This window comes from Cornus florida, unplaced genomic scaffold (assembly GCF_030987335.1).
Source record: "Cornus florida cultivar Cherokee Brave unplaced genomic scaffold, ASM3098733v1 CherokeeBrave_3.0.0_Hap2_Chr08, whole genome shotgun sequence".
NCBI lineage: Eukaryota > Viridiplantae > Streptophyta > Magnoliopsida > Cornales > Cornaceae > Cornus > Cornus florida.
Window position 1 is genome coordinate 22006645 of NW_026775578.1, and position 18234 is coordinate 22024878.

At 34.2% G+C, this 18234-nt stretch overlaps 1 protein-coding gene and 1 long non-coding RNA gene across 3 annotated transcripts; one reads left to right on the forward strand and one right to left on the reverse strand.

Moving 5' to 3' along the window:
* Nucleotides 1-1344: 1344 nt before the first annotated feature.
* Nucleotides 1345-11178, reverse strand: LOC132270753 (uncharacterized). Of its 2 annotated transcripts, XR_009469568.1 has the most exons (12): nt 10799-11178; nt 10147-10189; nt 9652-9705; nt 8814-8877; nt 7642-7698; nt 7242-7348; nt 7097-7135; nt 6169-6257; nt 5975-6053; nt 5730-5860; nt 3705-3752; nt 1752-1826 (listed from the first exon to the last, which is right to left on the reverse strand). XR_009469568.1 is itself a non-coding variant. In XM_059771954.1 (11 exons), the coding sequence occupies exons 1-11, from the start codon at nt 10990-10992 to the stop codon at nt 1746-1748; spliced, it is 855 nt and encodes a 284-aa protein (XP_059627937.1). In that variant the 5' UTR covers nt 10993-11177; the 3' UTR covers nt 1345-1745. The 2 variants fall into 2 exon arrangements, 1 of the variants encoding a protein (XP_059627937.1); XM_059771954.1 differs by lacking the exon at nt 5730-5860 and having other exon boundaries at nt 1345-1826; nt 10799-11177.
* A 1260-nt stretch (nt 11179-12438) lies between these two features.
* On the forward strand, nt 12439-16878 carry LOC132270755 (uncharacterized). Its single transcript, XR_009469569.1, has 4 exons — nt 12439-12566; nt 12986-13088; nt 13180-13244; nt 16116-16878. It is a non-coding gene; the product is annotated as an uncharacterized LOC132270755 (long non-coding RNA).
* The last annotated feature ends 1356 nt before the right edge of the window (nt 16879-18234 follow it).

Below are 18234 nucleotides of genomic sequence, written 5' to 3' on the forward strand. Positions count from 1 at the left end.
ACAACTTGTCTGTCATACTCCAAAATGACAGACAAGTGTCATTATATTTTTTAGCTATGTATCTACTTTTTAAAAAAGGGCGGGCGTGATGAAGTTGCTGTAGTGGGAAATGCATTATGCATGATGATGAGAGTCAAGCTATAATTTTGGCTTGGATTCTAAGCTAAGGGTGGTTGTGAATGATAACACATCATTTTCACCACTTTTATATGTATAAAAAAGTGAATTAAATATTATTATTAATTTAATTTATAGAGGTTTTAGGTAGATGGTAATTGAGCTTATGATTAATTTCATTTATTAGGGTTTTAGGTAGAAGGTAATTGAGCTTTTGTGGGTTACATTTCAACTTCATTTTGGTTGGCAATGGCATATGCTTCTACTCTATTCATTACCCAAAAAAATGGTGCAGCTAAGAGTCAGCTGACGTAACATTGTTTCTTTTTCCATTTTTTTTTTCTTGGGGTAGGTACACATACCAACTTTTAATAGATGGATCAACTAAACGGATTGATTTTATTTTCTTCCTATAGTATATGATTAATAGTTACTTTTGTATCGTTAACTCTTTTTAGTATAAGATATCAGCTTACCGTATTTTTATACATTAACATTGGATGGTCTCGGCAAAAATTGTTTCAACGTGATTTAAAGATCACAATTTCTAATCAGAATAAAATATAGTCTCATTAAAATTGTTCTACTGTGACTTAAAGATCAAATGTTCTAAGTCAGAATACATGTGCAGGCCGCTCGCATCTAATTGGCAGTAGCCTACCTAGCCCTTGTGTTTTTAATTGTATGGTCTTAGAATACTCTAACATTCACATAAAATGCATCGAGATCATTGTTTGCTGCATAAATATCAAATTAAAATTTTGTATCCATCGGATCTGAGTCTTCCACACACCTTGATTTATTCAAAATTCTTGAATGTATCAAAAAGAAATTGATCTTTTAATATCACGTGTTAATTTTGTATCCATCACATGATTCACATCTGAGTCATGTAGAGACCTTGATTAATTCAAAATTCTTGAATGTATCGTAAGAATTTAATCTTTGGTGTCACTGCCTATAACTTTCACCAACTAAGCTACATTGCATTCCATGATTTGCGAGTGATTGTGGATATACTACATCTAGAATTGACCTTGTTGCCACGCAATCAAAGAACGCATAGTTTGAACAGTTTGATGACCCTAAACCCTATTATAAAACGTGAATCAATCCAATGATGTAATGTATATAAAATTCAAAATGGTATGATTTGTCCTTGTTCTTTTCCACACACAACACACACACACGTATATATTTTTTCCAAGGAAAATGAACTCTCATATGTAGGTCAAGATCATATATATTTCAATGTTATCCATCGTAGTCCAAGCAAAGAAACCTGAAACTACATAGTCTAGCATTTCTGAAGTTGGGTTTTAAGGAAGTACAAAAATGTCTAATGAATGATTGAATGGTTGTCAGAGCCGTAAAAAGAATTTGTCAGCAGCTGACATTTTAGCAGAGATTACAACAATCAATTAATTACCATTGCCAGGGGAAGAAGTTCCCACTGAATGGTGGTGTATGTCAACAAAACAGTGGCAAAGAATACAAAACTCTTACTGAAGCAGCAGCTTTGATTAATTGAAGACGAATGTCCACAAAATTAGATAAAATCGCACTCGCTCGGATAACGCTCACAAGACCTGGGATAATTGAACATTAATTGGACAGAGGATGTTTGCTTAGAAGTTCACAGGAGAGTAGGAGCTTCGATAACCTTGAGAAGGTCCTCTAAATTTCCGCACTAAAGACATAAATGAACTCTGCAAAAGGATAAAAAAATAATAATAAAACCATAAACAAGACGCCCAAATACGGCCACCAACCAATATAGGCCAAGGGTGCAACCTATTACTTCAATACACACACACACACACACACACATACATATAAATAAAAGAAAGCACCACAGGAGGCACAACTCATATATTATAAATATAACCCTATACAAGCAAAACATTAATATCTCCCGAAAACTCTAAAAATTGCATTTGAGTAAGCGCACGAGTCAAAATCAAAACTGAGAAATACCTACCCCTTAACTCAAAAAACCTAAAAACCTCAGTATCTTATGCTTCACTCTCCAAATGGACATCTCTACTCCATTAAAAGAACACTGATTCCTCTCCTGCTAAATACTCACCAAAGATGGGGGTACATTTTTCTCTGAACTCTGCTAAACTGGGCATAGCCCAGCACATTCCAAGGCAGGCATGAAGAAAGACCCCTAAATCAGTAGCCACCAGAAATGCATCAGAGTGACTTATGACTCCCCATCCCCCTGCACACCAATTGACTATGATCCCCCCTCCTTTTTCATTCCTTCTTTTCTCCTCCTATAATAAAATGGACCTCAAATTTAATACTTTTCCTTGAGGCCTCCTACTCCATGGCATCATCCTCCCCTACATGCTTGGAATAAAACAATCTGAAGAACAAAATAGTAGTCTCTATCTCCCAATCCTGAAGCACCCTGACGAAGCGCTTATGTATCGGACCATCACTCCCTCTGAAACCTGAACGAATCAGCAACAAGAGGCTCCTTCTTTACAGCTCTTAAAAAAGACTTGAGAACATCTATTTTTAAAGTGCCTCTTATCATGCCAGAAACAGGTTCGGACCCCATTCTTCGCCAAAAATCGCACTGTGGTTTGAAATTTTCCACATCTTCAATATACTTTTTAACACCTTCACCATATGAGAAATCCAAACTCCCTCTGTTATAATCCCCACTTCATTACATCCTCTCAACCACCACCAAACCCCCCCCCCCCCCCCTTCTTCCTCCTCTCTCCTCCCTTTCCTCTTGTGTACCTCTAGTACCACATCCAACAAACCCTGACTGAAAAAGTTGTAGTTCGTAAAATCCATTTTTCCATCCTTCACTAAAAACACAGTGAAGGATTCATCTTTCAAGTTCACCATTCTACCTTCGTTAGGGATAGGCGCACAAAACGAAGCTTCAATCACCACTCAAATTCTCCCGTGACAGGAAAGCAGTGCATCATGGTAAGCACATCACATCTCACCAGCACGAAACAAAGCTGCAACAAGCCATCACCATACCATCTATACTAACCTCATTATAATTGCTCAGTACTACCACATCCTCTGCTGAAACGATCTCTGTAGTCACACACTATCCCCATCTAGCAGTAGGTCTTCACTGCGAGTCTGCGGAGGACCTCAATACAATTTCTTCTATAAAAAAAAAAACACACACACACACACAAAAAGAACAAACAAACAACAATACCAATCTTAATGTCTTCCTTTCCGCACAACTCCAGTCCATCTAACCTTTCCTTTCCTCACATGTCACCACTCCAGCAGCAGTAAAACCCCAATCCCTTCTTTGACATTCAATTCCTTGATATCTCCAAGCACTTCCAATTTCTTCCACTCCAAGTTACCAAAAAACTTATTCTACTTTTTCTAGTCTTACTAACAACTTCAGCTTTAGGCTAAACTGGAGTGATGTATCCCATAATATAAGCAAAAATGACACAAACAACAAAGAAGTACCCAAACATAAAAGAACAAACACACATTTAAATATTATACTTCTGGTAATTTATTTCATGTCATAAAACTAAAGAAGGAAATAGAAAGGTATTGAGAACTAAACATTGACGGAATACCTGAGCTCTTTGTGGCAAGCTGGCCCAAAAATCCAAGTTTGGAACAGCCTGAAAAAATATGGAAAAACATATTACAAAAAGATTTAAATTGAACACCAGGGAAGCCCAGATAATGCTAGCCTAGATGCTTGGGTGGTTGCTCACTATAGATTTGGTACGCATGCTTCTGCATGGAGTGATCATGTATAGCATAGGTAGTCATAAACTTCCATTCCAAATGTAAATATATAAATCTATGTATTTTTTTTTTTTTTGATAAGTAAATATATAAATAATGTATATAAAACATCAAGCCTGTAATTAAGTATGAAATTGTGAAATCTAAGGTTATTAGTATCTACAAAATAAAGAAATTGACGAGACTCATAATAGAATAAGCAAACCATTCTAGAATCCACAAGAGCCCTAGAGACTATCTCGATTGATCAGACCAAAATAAAGAGTGTAAATAATATAGCAAGAACCAGAACACTAAGATCAGCAGAATGAAATGACATGACCGACACATAAATGCACAGAGAAACAGAGAGTCAGTACCGTTCTCAAATAAAATATTGGCAGAAAATTTATTTCCATTTCCTATTTCTCCGTTTAGCCTCCTCTTATACAATATTTGATATAATTTCTAAAATGATCCAAGTAAGATGTAGCTTATGACCCTATACAAATTGGGTTGGCGTGAATATGTCATGTATTCCAGATTTAAATGTCATAAAATACATCAATAGTTTTTTGTTTGACGAGAATCAAATTCGACTAGATACTAGACATAAGCAAGCGGGGAATAAGAATGGGTAAATGCTGGGAAAAAAAATCTAGGAAGGATTCTTCATTTTACCAGTCTTCGACACAAGAAAAGGGACCGAATTGCAGCCCACCCTTTGGAGGTACACACATCTGAAGATGCCTAAATTTCTTCCAGTTAATGAATAAACTAAAAATATTCTAACCGTAAACCTCTAAATTTAATAAACAAACACAACAGAGTAGAAATTTAGTGTCATCAAAATGGCTGTTCATACCAGGTGCTGAGACTGCTAGAATGCTAATTCATTGGTCTGAAGATTTCAGAAATTCTATTTTACCCACAAGTAGATCATGACTTCATTAGCATACAATTTTCCATTCAATATAACTAAAGTAATTCTCTTCTAAGGTTTCTCTTTCTGTGCCCATCTATTTTGGACACATCATCAAGCCAACCACACTTGAGCTCATTCACCCATTGCTCTATATATGGTTTTGTTTCACATTATTTAGCTTATTAATGTAGCTTTTTCTGACTTATCAAAAAAAAAAAATTAATGTAGCTTTTTCTGAGTCAATTCTACTTCACTTGCATAAAACTTTCCCATCAATATAGCTGAAGTAAATCTCTTCTAACATTTCCCTTTCTATGCCCATCTATTTTGGAAACATCATCAAGCCAAACACATTTGAGCTCGTTCATCCATAGCTCTACCCATGGTTACCTTGTTTCATATTATTTAGCTTATTGATGTAGCTTGTACCAAGTCCATTCTATAGTACTACTGACAATGTAATGATATGGTGAAAAAACATAAACAACATTCCATCCGGACGTCAAGAATAGCAGGCTGGGGAAGAGAGAGACCATTAGCTACTAATAGTAAATCAAGGATGTACTCATATCAGTCTCATAGGAAAGTAGCCTACTAGGAATAGTGCATTGGGTCATTCCGTATAGTTGTTGTATTAGTGTCATTGTAGGCCCCGTTCATTAGCATCATGCCTCGCAGTTTTACTCATCGTGCCACTCCACAAGGGAAGGAGTACGGGATACATTTTCCTACCATCTCCCTTCGAGGGTAAAGAGAAACATATTTGCACAGATAAAATGGAAATATACAAAAGCAAGGGTCACCTAAGTCCATATGGAAAGAATAAAATGAGAATCAAAATTGAGATAGTAAGCATACATCTATACAACGAACTCCAAGGAAAAAGAAACCAAGGATGTATTCATATCAGTCTAATAGGAAAGTAGCCTAATAGGAATAGTACATTGGGTCATTCCGTATAGCAGTTGTATTAGTGTCATTGTAGGCCCCGTCCATTAGCATCATGCCTCGCAGTTTTACTCATCGTGCCATTCCATAAGGGAAGGAGTACGGGATACATTTTTCTACTATCTCCTTTCGAGGGGAAAGAGAAACATATTTGCACAGAGTAAGTTGAAATATACAAAAGCAACATGAGTCCATATGGAAAGAATAAAATTAGAATAAAAATTGAGATAGAAAGCATACATCTATACCACGAACTCCAAGGAAGAAGAAACGATAAACTGCACCAAACAGTAGATACCCTATAAAGAGGCATAAGATTCTGAAAAGCAAAGGAACCAGTGAGTAGAGATGACTCCTCATGGAGCCTAGCAGTAAAGCAACTAAATTCAATTGTAAAATGTGCAATGTGCCAGAGCTATAATTAAACCCCTTACAGGATTATGAAGGTACCAAACCAGCCCCATCCTTTTCCATGAATCGAAACAATATTGGCACAACCAGAAGGATGCCTTAGCAGCGTAACCTGTCAGAGAAAACACGGTAGGAACTTAAAACACCATAAAACGTGCAAATGAATATCATTTATCAACTTTTGAGTTTGACAAAAGTTTACCAGACGTGAAATAGTGTTTGGTAATTTATAGTTTTTGTTATGTTAAGATAGTTAATGTCAAGCCATATATTTGTCATTATTGAAAAGAATAGAGTTTATTATTATTTTTAATTGTGACTGCCCTTCCCCCGTCCCATTGGAATACAACAAGTGAAGACCAAATCATAATATGGTTGTCCCTCTTATCTCAATGTCAAAATTTTGTCCATGCACAAGTAACATCATTGAAAACTACGAATAGTCTGTGTTTCTACTTCCAAGTTTGTCTAGCATGTAAACCGGAGCGACACAGTTCAAGTGATTTCTATTCTGACATACTGAGTAGCAAGTGGGGCATCCAAGCCAAAGGTACATTTGAAACCAAACATTAAAAAAGAAGAATCCAAGTAGAACAATATCAGAAATTGATAGGTTTGCCGAAGAGATTACTAATTAGCTCCAGGACCAGTGCCAATATATCTACATTAAAAAATAAAAATTCATCATTTTTATATACACTAGTGATGGATGGATATTAGTGAATATTATATAACAGCTCTCTCTTGACGCTCCCCCCCCCTCCCCCCTCCCATCCCCCTACCCCCTTTCTCTCTCTACTTTTTCTTATCCCTATCTAGTTCTCTCTCTTTTCCATGAATATTGAGACCGGTTATCACGCACCAGTATTTGACGAAATTCTCCTAAAAATCAAGATGCATCAATAAGTATCAAAAGACTAAATGAGATTTCTAGATATTCAAAGCACTTACATAATCACAAGTTCCAACTTTCTCCAATGCCTGAGGTTCCTAGGAAACAGGAAAAAGAGGTAATCATGGTCATAAACCAATCCAGTGTAATAAAAATACATGGTTATGGTAATATTTAGAAAGAACAGAGGGAAGAAGCTCTCACTTGAACTCCATTTGAATCACAGATAACAGATACAGAGAGTGAACAGTTGCGGTTTGGGCCAATATATGACATCTTAACAATGACACCCATATGGGGATTGTTTTTATCTGCCATATGCATGAACCAAAAAATAATCAAATTATTAAATTAATAATAAATAGCATGCTCATGTGTAATCCAAAAACAATCACAGGTACTAAGTGGCATTTTTTTCTTTCTAGTTGGTACTAAGTGACATTTTGAATCAAAGCATCATGAGCAAAACACACACGCTGTCAATATTGCCACAACCAAGCTATATCATTGATCTACCCTTCATATAATGCTATAAAGCAAAGAAAGGCAGTCCCATCTGGAATAAAAGAGACGGTAACAGAATTTGGAAAAAATAAATACTTACCAATGAGATCAATAATCATGCTTGAGGCGTACCCAAGAGTACTGCAAACAGGATAATCTGCATATACCACAAAAAAACCAATTAGCAGCATGAGATTTACAGGCTCCAACACTAAACTACTGCACTTGCGTTCGTCAGACAGAAAGGCCCTAGACAGGCTCAAGACAGAGGTGCACGCGCTCTAACAAATAAACCATGCAAGTCCTAACTGAATCTCACACCACCCCCTACAAAGAAGGTTTCACCAACAATTGACCGATAATAGGTTCCTGAAGCTTTCCATTTTTGTTACATAAGATGCGAGTTTATTCTGGTGTCACTGTACTGAGGCCTGTTAGGAACCAAACTCGGAACACAAAATTACTCCTTACCAGAATATTATACTGCTTCTCTCTCAAACTTGTGAAGTCTAAAACCTTTGCGCTTTGTTTGGAACCAAAAAAAATTGGAATTTGGAAATTGAATTGGATTGTAATTAAAATAGGATTCTATTTACAGTTTGGAATAAATTGGAATTTATCGAAGGGACTTTGAGAAGAAGAAAAAAACTGTACCATTTTGGATAAGAGACTTAAAAACATGAAAGAGGTAGTTTGTAGAACAGGGCGGTTTGTAGCAGTTGTAGAAGGGTTCTTTTGGTAAATTAAATGGTTAGTTAACAAATCCCTTCAAATTCCTTCATTTTTCCCCGGATTTCCTTACATTACAATATTTCCTATGAAATCCCTTCAAATCCAATTCCTTTTTTAAATCCCATTATTCCAAACAAGACAAATCCCTTTTGAAATCCAATTCCCATAAAATCCTGGGATTCTAAACACAGTGTTACAAGTTCATTCTTACCACTTATTTTTACGTTACTATTCATATTATCCACCAAAACATCAATTACGTCACTATTCATATTAGAAGTTATCTGTTTGCAATTACATAATTTTCGATTCATTATGAATTACTACAAAAACAGATTTTTTTTTTTTTGTTTCATGTAAAAAAATCACCTTGTAAGCCTCTTAGTTAAAGGCAGTGATATGTGATAAATATCATCTGATGCAACACACATTACCAAGTAAAATACTTTTCCATACATCATAATATCATATTGAAGAAACTATCACAAATGTAGTACAATATATAATATTTAATGCATAAAAAAAATAAAGAATGTTTACCTCCTATATTGTTGGCCACAAGTGCACTACAATTCATGCCACAGCGTGATGGACCCCCACAACCCTACAATACAAAACAAGATTTCCAATTCAGCAGGAAATGCAATAAACCTGAGATGGTGAGAGAATATTTAAATCTGTTGATAATATAATCAATAGTGTGTCAGATATATTAAGAATGGACATTTGAACCCATGACCATTTGTATTAAGAAGACTCGTGTGTAAGTGCATGTGAGCTCACTACATTTTCAATTGACTGGAGCAACCATTTCATCTACGATAATCATTTTAAAACTGAATTAATAACAAATATAGTGGCTTTACAATAGCATAGTCAATGTGAATTGAACATCACCTTTGTTAAGAAACTACAATGAGGAAAAATGAAGTTACATATTTATTCAATAAATTATCCAAAATTATAGCTCTAAAATATTATACTAACTATAGAAATATATAGACACACTTACAGCTTTTAAAAATTTGGAACCTATCAGCATACTGCTTTTATGATTATGTCCATTTCTGAAAGCATAATTTAATAATTTATAACTCAAATAAATTAGCTTGCATTATTAAAATGTAAATTTAGTTCAGGTGTTCACTGCCCTTTTCCCCAAATCTTCAACTTTTACAAGCAAACTGAGGAAAAAATTACTCTTGCAGAAATAAATTCAGCTTCACTGTAATTAATGGACAAAAAAAAAAAAAAAATTGTTTACGACATTAAATGATAACATTGTAATCGAGTAAGAAACCTGTGCCTATCATTTCTTACTACATGCTCCCTAAATAATGTAAAGAGAAAATTAAAATAGAACTTGAGAAGTACTTACCCTGCAGTCGACGCATGTGGGCGGATTGTGGTTAAAAATCATCACATCACAAAGCTGCTCCGCACGAAATAAAGAAGAAAAATAATTAAAATGAAGCAACATGTTATCTTAACCAAGATTGAAGGGAAAAGTTCATCAAAAGCTTTCTTCATAAAACATTCAGTTTAGCAAGTTATATGCCTGCTACGGTTCTAAAAAATACACTACAACTTCTTAAAGTGTTTATTCAGCACAGTTCTAATATATTTCATAGCAGGATCTGTCTTTATAAACCTGCAAGCCACTTAGTTTATTGCTTGCAATTCAATAATTGTCAACACCTCTCGCACAAGAACTCTATTGTAGTGCGTATTTTAAGAAAATTGATAGTATAGACCTTTTCTGATAGGCATATAGTTTAGACACTGTCAAATCTTTGTAGATGCAACTAAGCTTATTCTAATAGAGAACTCGCTTGAAAAAGATGGAAATAAAATGTAACCTGATAGAGCCAACCTGAAACCAGAGCAGAGTCTGATTTACCGCCACCTTGTAAAACCTGAATTCGATAAAAATAAAATTAATAACACTACTAATAGTTCATCAAATTAGACCAGACCATGTGGACATCTGTTGACACTGAAGGCTTCACAGCCTTTGGTTTCATGAGATAGGATTGATGTTCCACCATTTCTGTGGAAATAGCATTTTCCTATTTATAACGTAGCCATTCGTCATCATCAACTACACATTAACTTGAATTATAATGCAAATTCCACATATTTTAGGTTACACAGAACTATCAAGCGCCAGTGACTTTTTAACTAACTTAAAGTCAACAGAGAGCATTAAACTGTTCAACTAATTAAATTACCAAAATGTTGGCACTTAATTTTCTCCAAGATTAGTTTATTTAAAGTCCATGTTGATGAAACAAGCACTGTTGTGTGTGTGTGTGTGAAATTTCCAACATCTCAAACTACTAAAACAATAAACAAATTTATTGTCACAAGGGTCTATATACAATTCATTGCAATGACAATATTATCACAAATTAATACCGAAATCAAGAAGCATGTCATATATCTGTGTAAATGTGTGTGTGTGTGTGTGTGTGTGTGTGTAGAGAGAGAGAGAGAAATTTAGAGAGAGAGAGAGAGGGAAGTACCCATCTTCGCTGAGGACGCCGTGGGGGAATTTAGGGATGGGAGATGCCAAGCTGTAGTTGTAGAACGTGTTGCCATCAGTGAGACTGAATTCGCATGTCGCAGACACCGAGTTGAGACCGACTCGGTGTAGAATCGTTAGAGTGAGAAGATGAAGAAGAAGAGGCCATTTCAGTAAATCGGCCCCAATTCTCATTCTTCTTCCAAAAATCTCATAACCAAAAGAATATTTGATTTTGTATTTTAGCAAAGAGATTAAAATGGTGTTTTGTATTGCTAAAAACTGATGAATACTTGGGGAAAACGTTGAGACGGCAACGAATTGAATTTGACGCCAATCAGCCGTGTTTCAGTTCTTGCGTAGAGCCGACACGGAGAAAAGGAAACTTCGGTGATTTCCAGGTTAAATTGCTGAATACGGCGCCGTTTTGATATGCCAATAAATCTATAAAATCCATTTTTTTTTTTTGGTAAATAGCTTCTTATTAATTCTTTTGTTTGCTTTTAATGCAATGAACTACATTGTTTCGGTTATTCTTTTTTAACTATTTTTTCGTGCCCACAACAAAATTAGGAATCATCGATTTTTGCCTTTTCAATATTTACCTATAAGAACATAGTTTTAATATTTTATTTTACAAAAAAGAAAAATGAAAAATTTGTTCATGTCAAACAAAATTGAGTGTTGTTTGGAGCAATATTATGAGTTCATGTTTGCTAAAATTTTTGAGGAAAGAAAAAAAAAATAAAAAATACATTCTCACTGATCAAATGTTTTTATAGCATTGGTAAAATTTGAAGTAAAAAATGTAATAAAAAAAAATTGTATCGCAGACTAAGATAGAAAAAAAGTATATTGTATTAGCGATCATTTAAGATCTTGATTTAGTGATAGGATGGAAAAAATTCCCCCTCTATATTGTATAGCATTTGAGGCGTCCTAATATAATGCTTAAAATCTTACGTCGTAAATTTTTTATATTTATATGTAATTTATTATATTTTTAAAAATAAATAATTAAATTTGATAAACATATATTATGTGGCTCAAAAACCAAGTAAGGTTAAGAGAACTAAAAATAAATTTCTCTTGTAGAATGTTCTATTGTGTCCTTCTAAAGCATGTGTTGTATTGTACGAGTGATTGATTACTCCGGTTAAGTCAATTTTTTAGTTTGATTTTATGTCAACTTAAATCACCTTTCATATGTTATTTTAATTTTTTTAAGGGTTAAAATTATAAAATTCTTATTACTTTTAAATTTTTATTTTAAAACTTTACCATATTTTTTTATACTTTTAAAAAGTGATCATACAATCTCAATACCCATGTCCTAGCTATGAAATAAAAAATTTAATCTTACAAAAACTAAAATTACAAAAAAAAAAAAAAAATTGTAATTTTAAAGAGTATTTTTGTAAGTTTTAAAAATAATATATAGTTTATAATTTAACGTTAAATAATAAGACTAAATTTGTTATTTTATAATTTGATTAATGGATCAAAATATTAAAATAATGTGATCACTTTTTTAAAGTGTAGAAATTTTTAAAACCATTTGTTAATTCAAATAACTTTATTTTGTTAATTAATTTATATATATATATATATATATATATTTTATCATTGACACATTATTCACACACCCACTTTACTCGCTCTAATCTTCACCGCCCACTTTACTCGTTTTGGAGGCAACCCTCACCATCCACTTTGAACAAATCCATCACAGTCCGTTCCAGTCTCGTACCCCATTAGCACGGCGTCAGGTACGGCGGCTTGTGTATTTTGTTTTTGGTCCTGTAACATCGGATTTATAAATTTTGATTTGGTCCGTTAGAGAAAATTTAAGAAAAAAAAGAAGTTAATTGTGGTAGTTGATTTTACCTTGAATTGAATTGTTTAAAGAAAGAGCTAGAAAAATAAGCAATTTTTTATTGGAAATTGAATTGTTGAAAATGAAACTGGGTTACTCATAATTGTATATATATTGAATTTTGTTCTCTCCCCTTTTATTTCATTGACCGCATTGACGAGGTTTTTTTAGTCTGAAATTCTAATCATGCACAATTTCACAAGTTTGTTGGTTATGATATAAATTTTCTCCAGTCATGTACATATATATTTGTATGTGTATATACGTATATTGCTAACACTTGTATGAGAAATTTGGAACTTTATCACATAGTGAGGTGGAGATTCAGTGCCGACACACTCCTCTGGAAGGAGTCTGCAAAAATGTGAGCTGAGCCCTTGACTAAGCTTGCTCTTTCTTTGGGCTTTCTTGGCTGGTGATATTTTCTTTCCTTCTTTTTTTTTTTTTTTTTTTTTTGTACTTTTCTTTTTCTCTTCCAATATGCATTATAATTTTTCGATAATCAGGGTGTCTAGGACTTTGCCAAGACTAATCTACGGGACTCGTGCAAGGCGCCTTTCACACGGATCGGGTAAGGCTCGGACTATGTTCGCAGACGTGACTTAAGGAATTGTTTGCAACTAGGAGGAATTGAGCTTGAGACCTCATACTTCATGAAATGTTACAAGTGTATATTGAGTTTGTTATTGAAGGTCTCAGCTTGAAATAGAATGTGTTTCCTAGTTTCACCTACAATGCATATAATTCACTGCCATATCTCATTTACTTGTTATATAATAGAGTTTGGGTTCTTCTCGGTGAACGTACTTGTTTGTAGAACCTGAGAATCTGTTTTGGTCAGCTAATAAAACTTCTTAGGGTCTATAGAGAAAAATGTAAATTCTTAAATACATATTCTATGCTTTTGAAAGAAAGATTTTGCGTTTTCTATTTCTCCTTTTCCAAAGTTTCTCTCATTATTTTAATTCTCTTGCATACCGAATTTTTTTTCTGTAACATACACAATGATTCTAACCTAAATGTTACCAATAGGAATTTTGATGTCTACATGGTATTGATGTTTCCGGTAGGGGAACTTATGGTGGTGGGAAATGGAATATATGTGTTATCTGATCTTGGATGATGTTTAATGTCTTGCATTATGCTTTATATTTTATACGTAAATATAAGGAATATTAGGACTTTTAAATCAACATACTGGTCCGTCTACGTAATCTTGTCTAGATTTATACTTCAAGGGAATTATCCACAGAATTCATGGTTCAATGATAAAAACTCGGGCTTCCACCATCAGACAGCTGGTTCAAGTCTGAAAAGACGCACTTTGTGCAAAAGTAATGTCAAGGGTTAGGTATATACTATAGCATTTTGCATAGGCGGGACAAGCATTTGCGTAATAACCTTTTGGGGAGCTCTCCATAAGTTGAATCCTCGCACTGCACGTGTGCTGCTACTAATAAACAGATACGATATCTAAGTGTATATATATATATATATTTTATTTGTTCAGGAACCAAACTTGTAGTCTATGTTCTTCACAACGTCTAATTCTATCTTCTAGTATCTGATGGATGGACATAATTCTAAAACGGAGTCAAAGAATTGTTGGTTTTGAAGAAACTGATTATGCATCATTTTGATTATCTAATACATAATGCATATTTTGTTTGATTCTTGATCCTAAGAAGCGAGAAAACAAATGAAACATTAGGAGCATCATATTGTGTGAACATTAGTGCACTACAAGGGATAGGCTTATTGCATAATTAACTGGAGAAGTTCCCTTGTGCATTTTTTGTGCTCCTAGATGTACCTTGGATTTTCATCACCACCTTCTACGAGTTGGTCCCATATCTATACGCCACCATTTTATTTCATTATTTGCCACTAAAATAAATCCATAAGAATTTATTTTCATTATTTCATTATTTGTACAAGGGATAGGCTTATTGCATAATTAACTGGAGAAGTTCCCTTGTGCATTTTTTGTGCTCCTAGATGTACCTTGGATTTTCATCACCACCTTCTACGAGTTGGTCCCATATCTATACGCCACCATTTTATTTCATTATTTGCCACTAAAATAAATCCATAAGAATTTCTGTATTTTTTGTTCTAGATCAGGAACTATTAGATAAATGTTTCAATTTCCAGTTTCAGAAAAGATAGCTTGAGGCTTGTCTTTTGTTTTAATAATTTTTTTTTTCCCATTTCATACATTAATTTTCCAAGAAGTGCTTTCTCATGAAAATTTGGCAAATGATAGCTAGATGGTTGTCTTCTCTGTTTTATTTCTTTTCTTTCTTTAAGACGACTTTTCTTTCTTTGTTGGTAATTTTGAATCATATTTTATTGAACATAGGTTTCCTTATGGTTTGGAAATTTTTAAGCAGAATAAATTGTATAATTGGTCTCAAATCCCATAAATAGGTTGAGACTTGTGAGAGAGATTATACAAGAGCTTGTGAAGAAGTGGGGTATAAATGGGAAGAGTACTGAGAAGTAGGGAGATGGGATTTGTTTCAGGGCTCAAGTTTATGTGCTGATAGTTTCCTTCCAGTGTTGTGTGTACTTTATCCTCTATAATGATTTATGATTGAATCCTGATATGGATGCACATTGCGTAACCAAGCCATAACCTGTTTTAGAGCTTATTGGTACCCATCAAAGCCCAAGATTCATTGTGGGGAGTGTGGTTCTATATGGATCGAGAATTGATTGTGAGATACGGGTCAAATACAGAGCATGCAAGGAGTCTCAATAACTGCAACTGAATTTTGATTGTAGGGAGTCAATCAATCAACTTGATTTTGATCATGATAATTATGAAATCATGATGAGGTATATAATTATGAAATCATGATGAGGTATATAATTATGAAATCATGATTAGTCAATCAATCAACTTGATTTTGATCATGATAATTATGAAAAGTGATAAGTTGATAACTGCATTGAGAATTTGAGCCATTGTGGAGATAAATTTGGAATTATGTCTCAAATTACCATTTTGATCGGGTTTATACTTAAAAGAGTTGGTTTTGTAAGGGAACATCTTGTTACATGATTTTTTATTTTTTTTTTCGTTTTTGAGCATGAGATATTGTATTCCTTGTCCAGCAAAGAAATTAATTCGTGCTTATGGGGTGGCAGTTTCCTGCTTTAAGGTTACTTTATTCTCTGTATTTCTGCATAGTTATATTGATTTTCTCTCTCATCCAATGCGATTGGGTAACGTAGAAACTACATTGATGAAACGTGAAAACCAAGCTTACTAAATGTTATGCCAGGAAGAGCATAACTTTCAGGCAATTAGGAATATAAAAAATTACTGCAATATTTGTGTTATTCTGAACATGATTGTAATTTATTAAAAAGGATTATTTCTCTTCGACCTAATATCTGGACCATTTGTACACTGATCAATCCCTTCTTTGTGCAGTTGAAATCAAATGGAAGGCATGCCTCTCTGGAGCTTTTCTCTACCAAGAAAGAGATGTCGGTATTTACTGCATCCTGGGGAAGAACCTTGCTTACTTGCTTACCGAGAACCAGCTCTGAAGCAAATTCAGTAAAACGATCATGCCTCTCTGAGTCATAAAGCCCAAAACTGCCCCCAACGAATGAATACATCTACGGAGACTAACAATGTATGCTCTCTCTCAAAGCCTCAACCTAATGGACCGAAAGTAGAATCTGGATCAAATAGGAAAGATAATTTCATAGTTCACGGTCTATCGGCACATTTTGCAGTGCTTGGTGATATCAGTCAGTATATGCACATAACTGAGATTTCCTGTCATCTACTTCATGGCGAGTTGGGGGCCAATATATCGAATGGACTTCATATTATCAGGTATCCAGGACCCTTACTCAAGGTCAATTGGAAATAAACATTTATGTTGTCGAGGAACTACAAATCAAGCTGTTTAAACTTGAAAGCGGCTATAATGAGTATCTTGAAGTGGCACAAATGTAGGTTTGTGACCTTTATTCAAGTGTTTTGAGAGGGGCTTGCCAGAAGCTATATGATTCTCCTGTCATTTCATTTTCATATGTTAAGGTTAGTAAAAGTTGTTGCTTTCTAGTTGTTTTTCTTCCGTGTGAGCATGATTTAAGTTGCTTGTATCTACCAAATGTTGTAGACTTGTAGCATGGCAATAAATTTCAATTGAATTTGAGTCGAAATAAAGTTGACTTTTCGATAACTTGCTTTCCAAACTATGGATCAATGGTTACCAATAATTTGCATCATTGCTTGTAGAGAAGAATCTATTTGAACTGCCTTTTTACTTGCATTTTTCGAATCTCCTCCTGCAGTCTCATGTGATGCACTTCCTTTCTTCCTACATTTTAGCCTTTTGTAGAAATTGACATAACCTGATTGACACATGAATTATTGGACTATGCTTGTGAATAAAATCAAAGACGTGTCCATGTGGAGTAATTGAGAAACAAATATGCTAATCTTTTTTCGAACATCTGGAAAAACTTTAAGAAATCTAAGGACAAACATAGTGTTCAAAATTCCTACAAGCATTTTAATATACAAACTGGCAAAAGAAATCACTGGTGTTTAAAATCCTAAATTAGGATTGCAACTGAGAGAAGTTCCAAGTTTCGAAGCTTCAATCTTTTGTAAAGCGCTCTTTAACCATCCATAATCTATTCTACCGCAAATTTAGGCACCATTCTTTCTTAACCATATAACCAAATACACAGTTTACTCCACAACAATCTTGTTTCAGTGAATAAAATTCCTTTATATTTCTTCTTTTGATGGGTCAAAATGTGCAGGACAAACGATTTAGACGACAATCAGATAGACTGCAACGATTCTTCTTAATTTAAGTGACTAGATATTGGTAAAACTAGTATTCTCTTCTTTAGTATGATCGATAACTACATACACACACACACATTGCAGAAAATGATAGGAAAATAAAACACTGACGAAACAAGGAGAGAGAAATACAAAATATAGGTGTATAGAAACAGAAAGTCTATTTTAGTGAGATGTAATTAAAATATTTCGAATAGTAATTTAATATACAAGAAAAGCATGTTAAAGAAGGATTGTGTAGAAAATTGAATCCAAGACTAGTTGTTTCTAGTGGTCTACTATTTGGTCCATATCCAAGTACAACCTAGATAACGCAGTAGAGAAGTCCCTTTGGAACCTGAGCTCAAAAGGGGTGGCACAATTAGGTAAGATGACAGTGATTTTGTTAGAATATCTACTGTAATTAGCCTTTTTCACAACGGCAATGTGGTCATTTCATTGTAATAGTAATTTTAATGCATATGGACACGAGAGAGAGGCACATTTAGGTAAGATGACAATGATTTTGTTAGAATATTTACTGTAATTAGCATTTTCCACAACGGCAATGTGGTCATTTCATTGTAATAGTAATTTTAATGCATATAGACACGAGAGAGAGAGAGACACAGAGGGGGGGAAATTTCTGAGTTCTTTCACACAAATTCCCAAATCAGTGTCTCAATCTTCTTTTCTGACCCTTCTAATCCTTAAAGATTTAAAACCGAGGGGGAGAGAT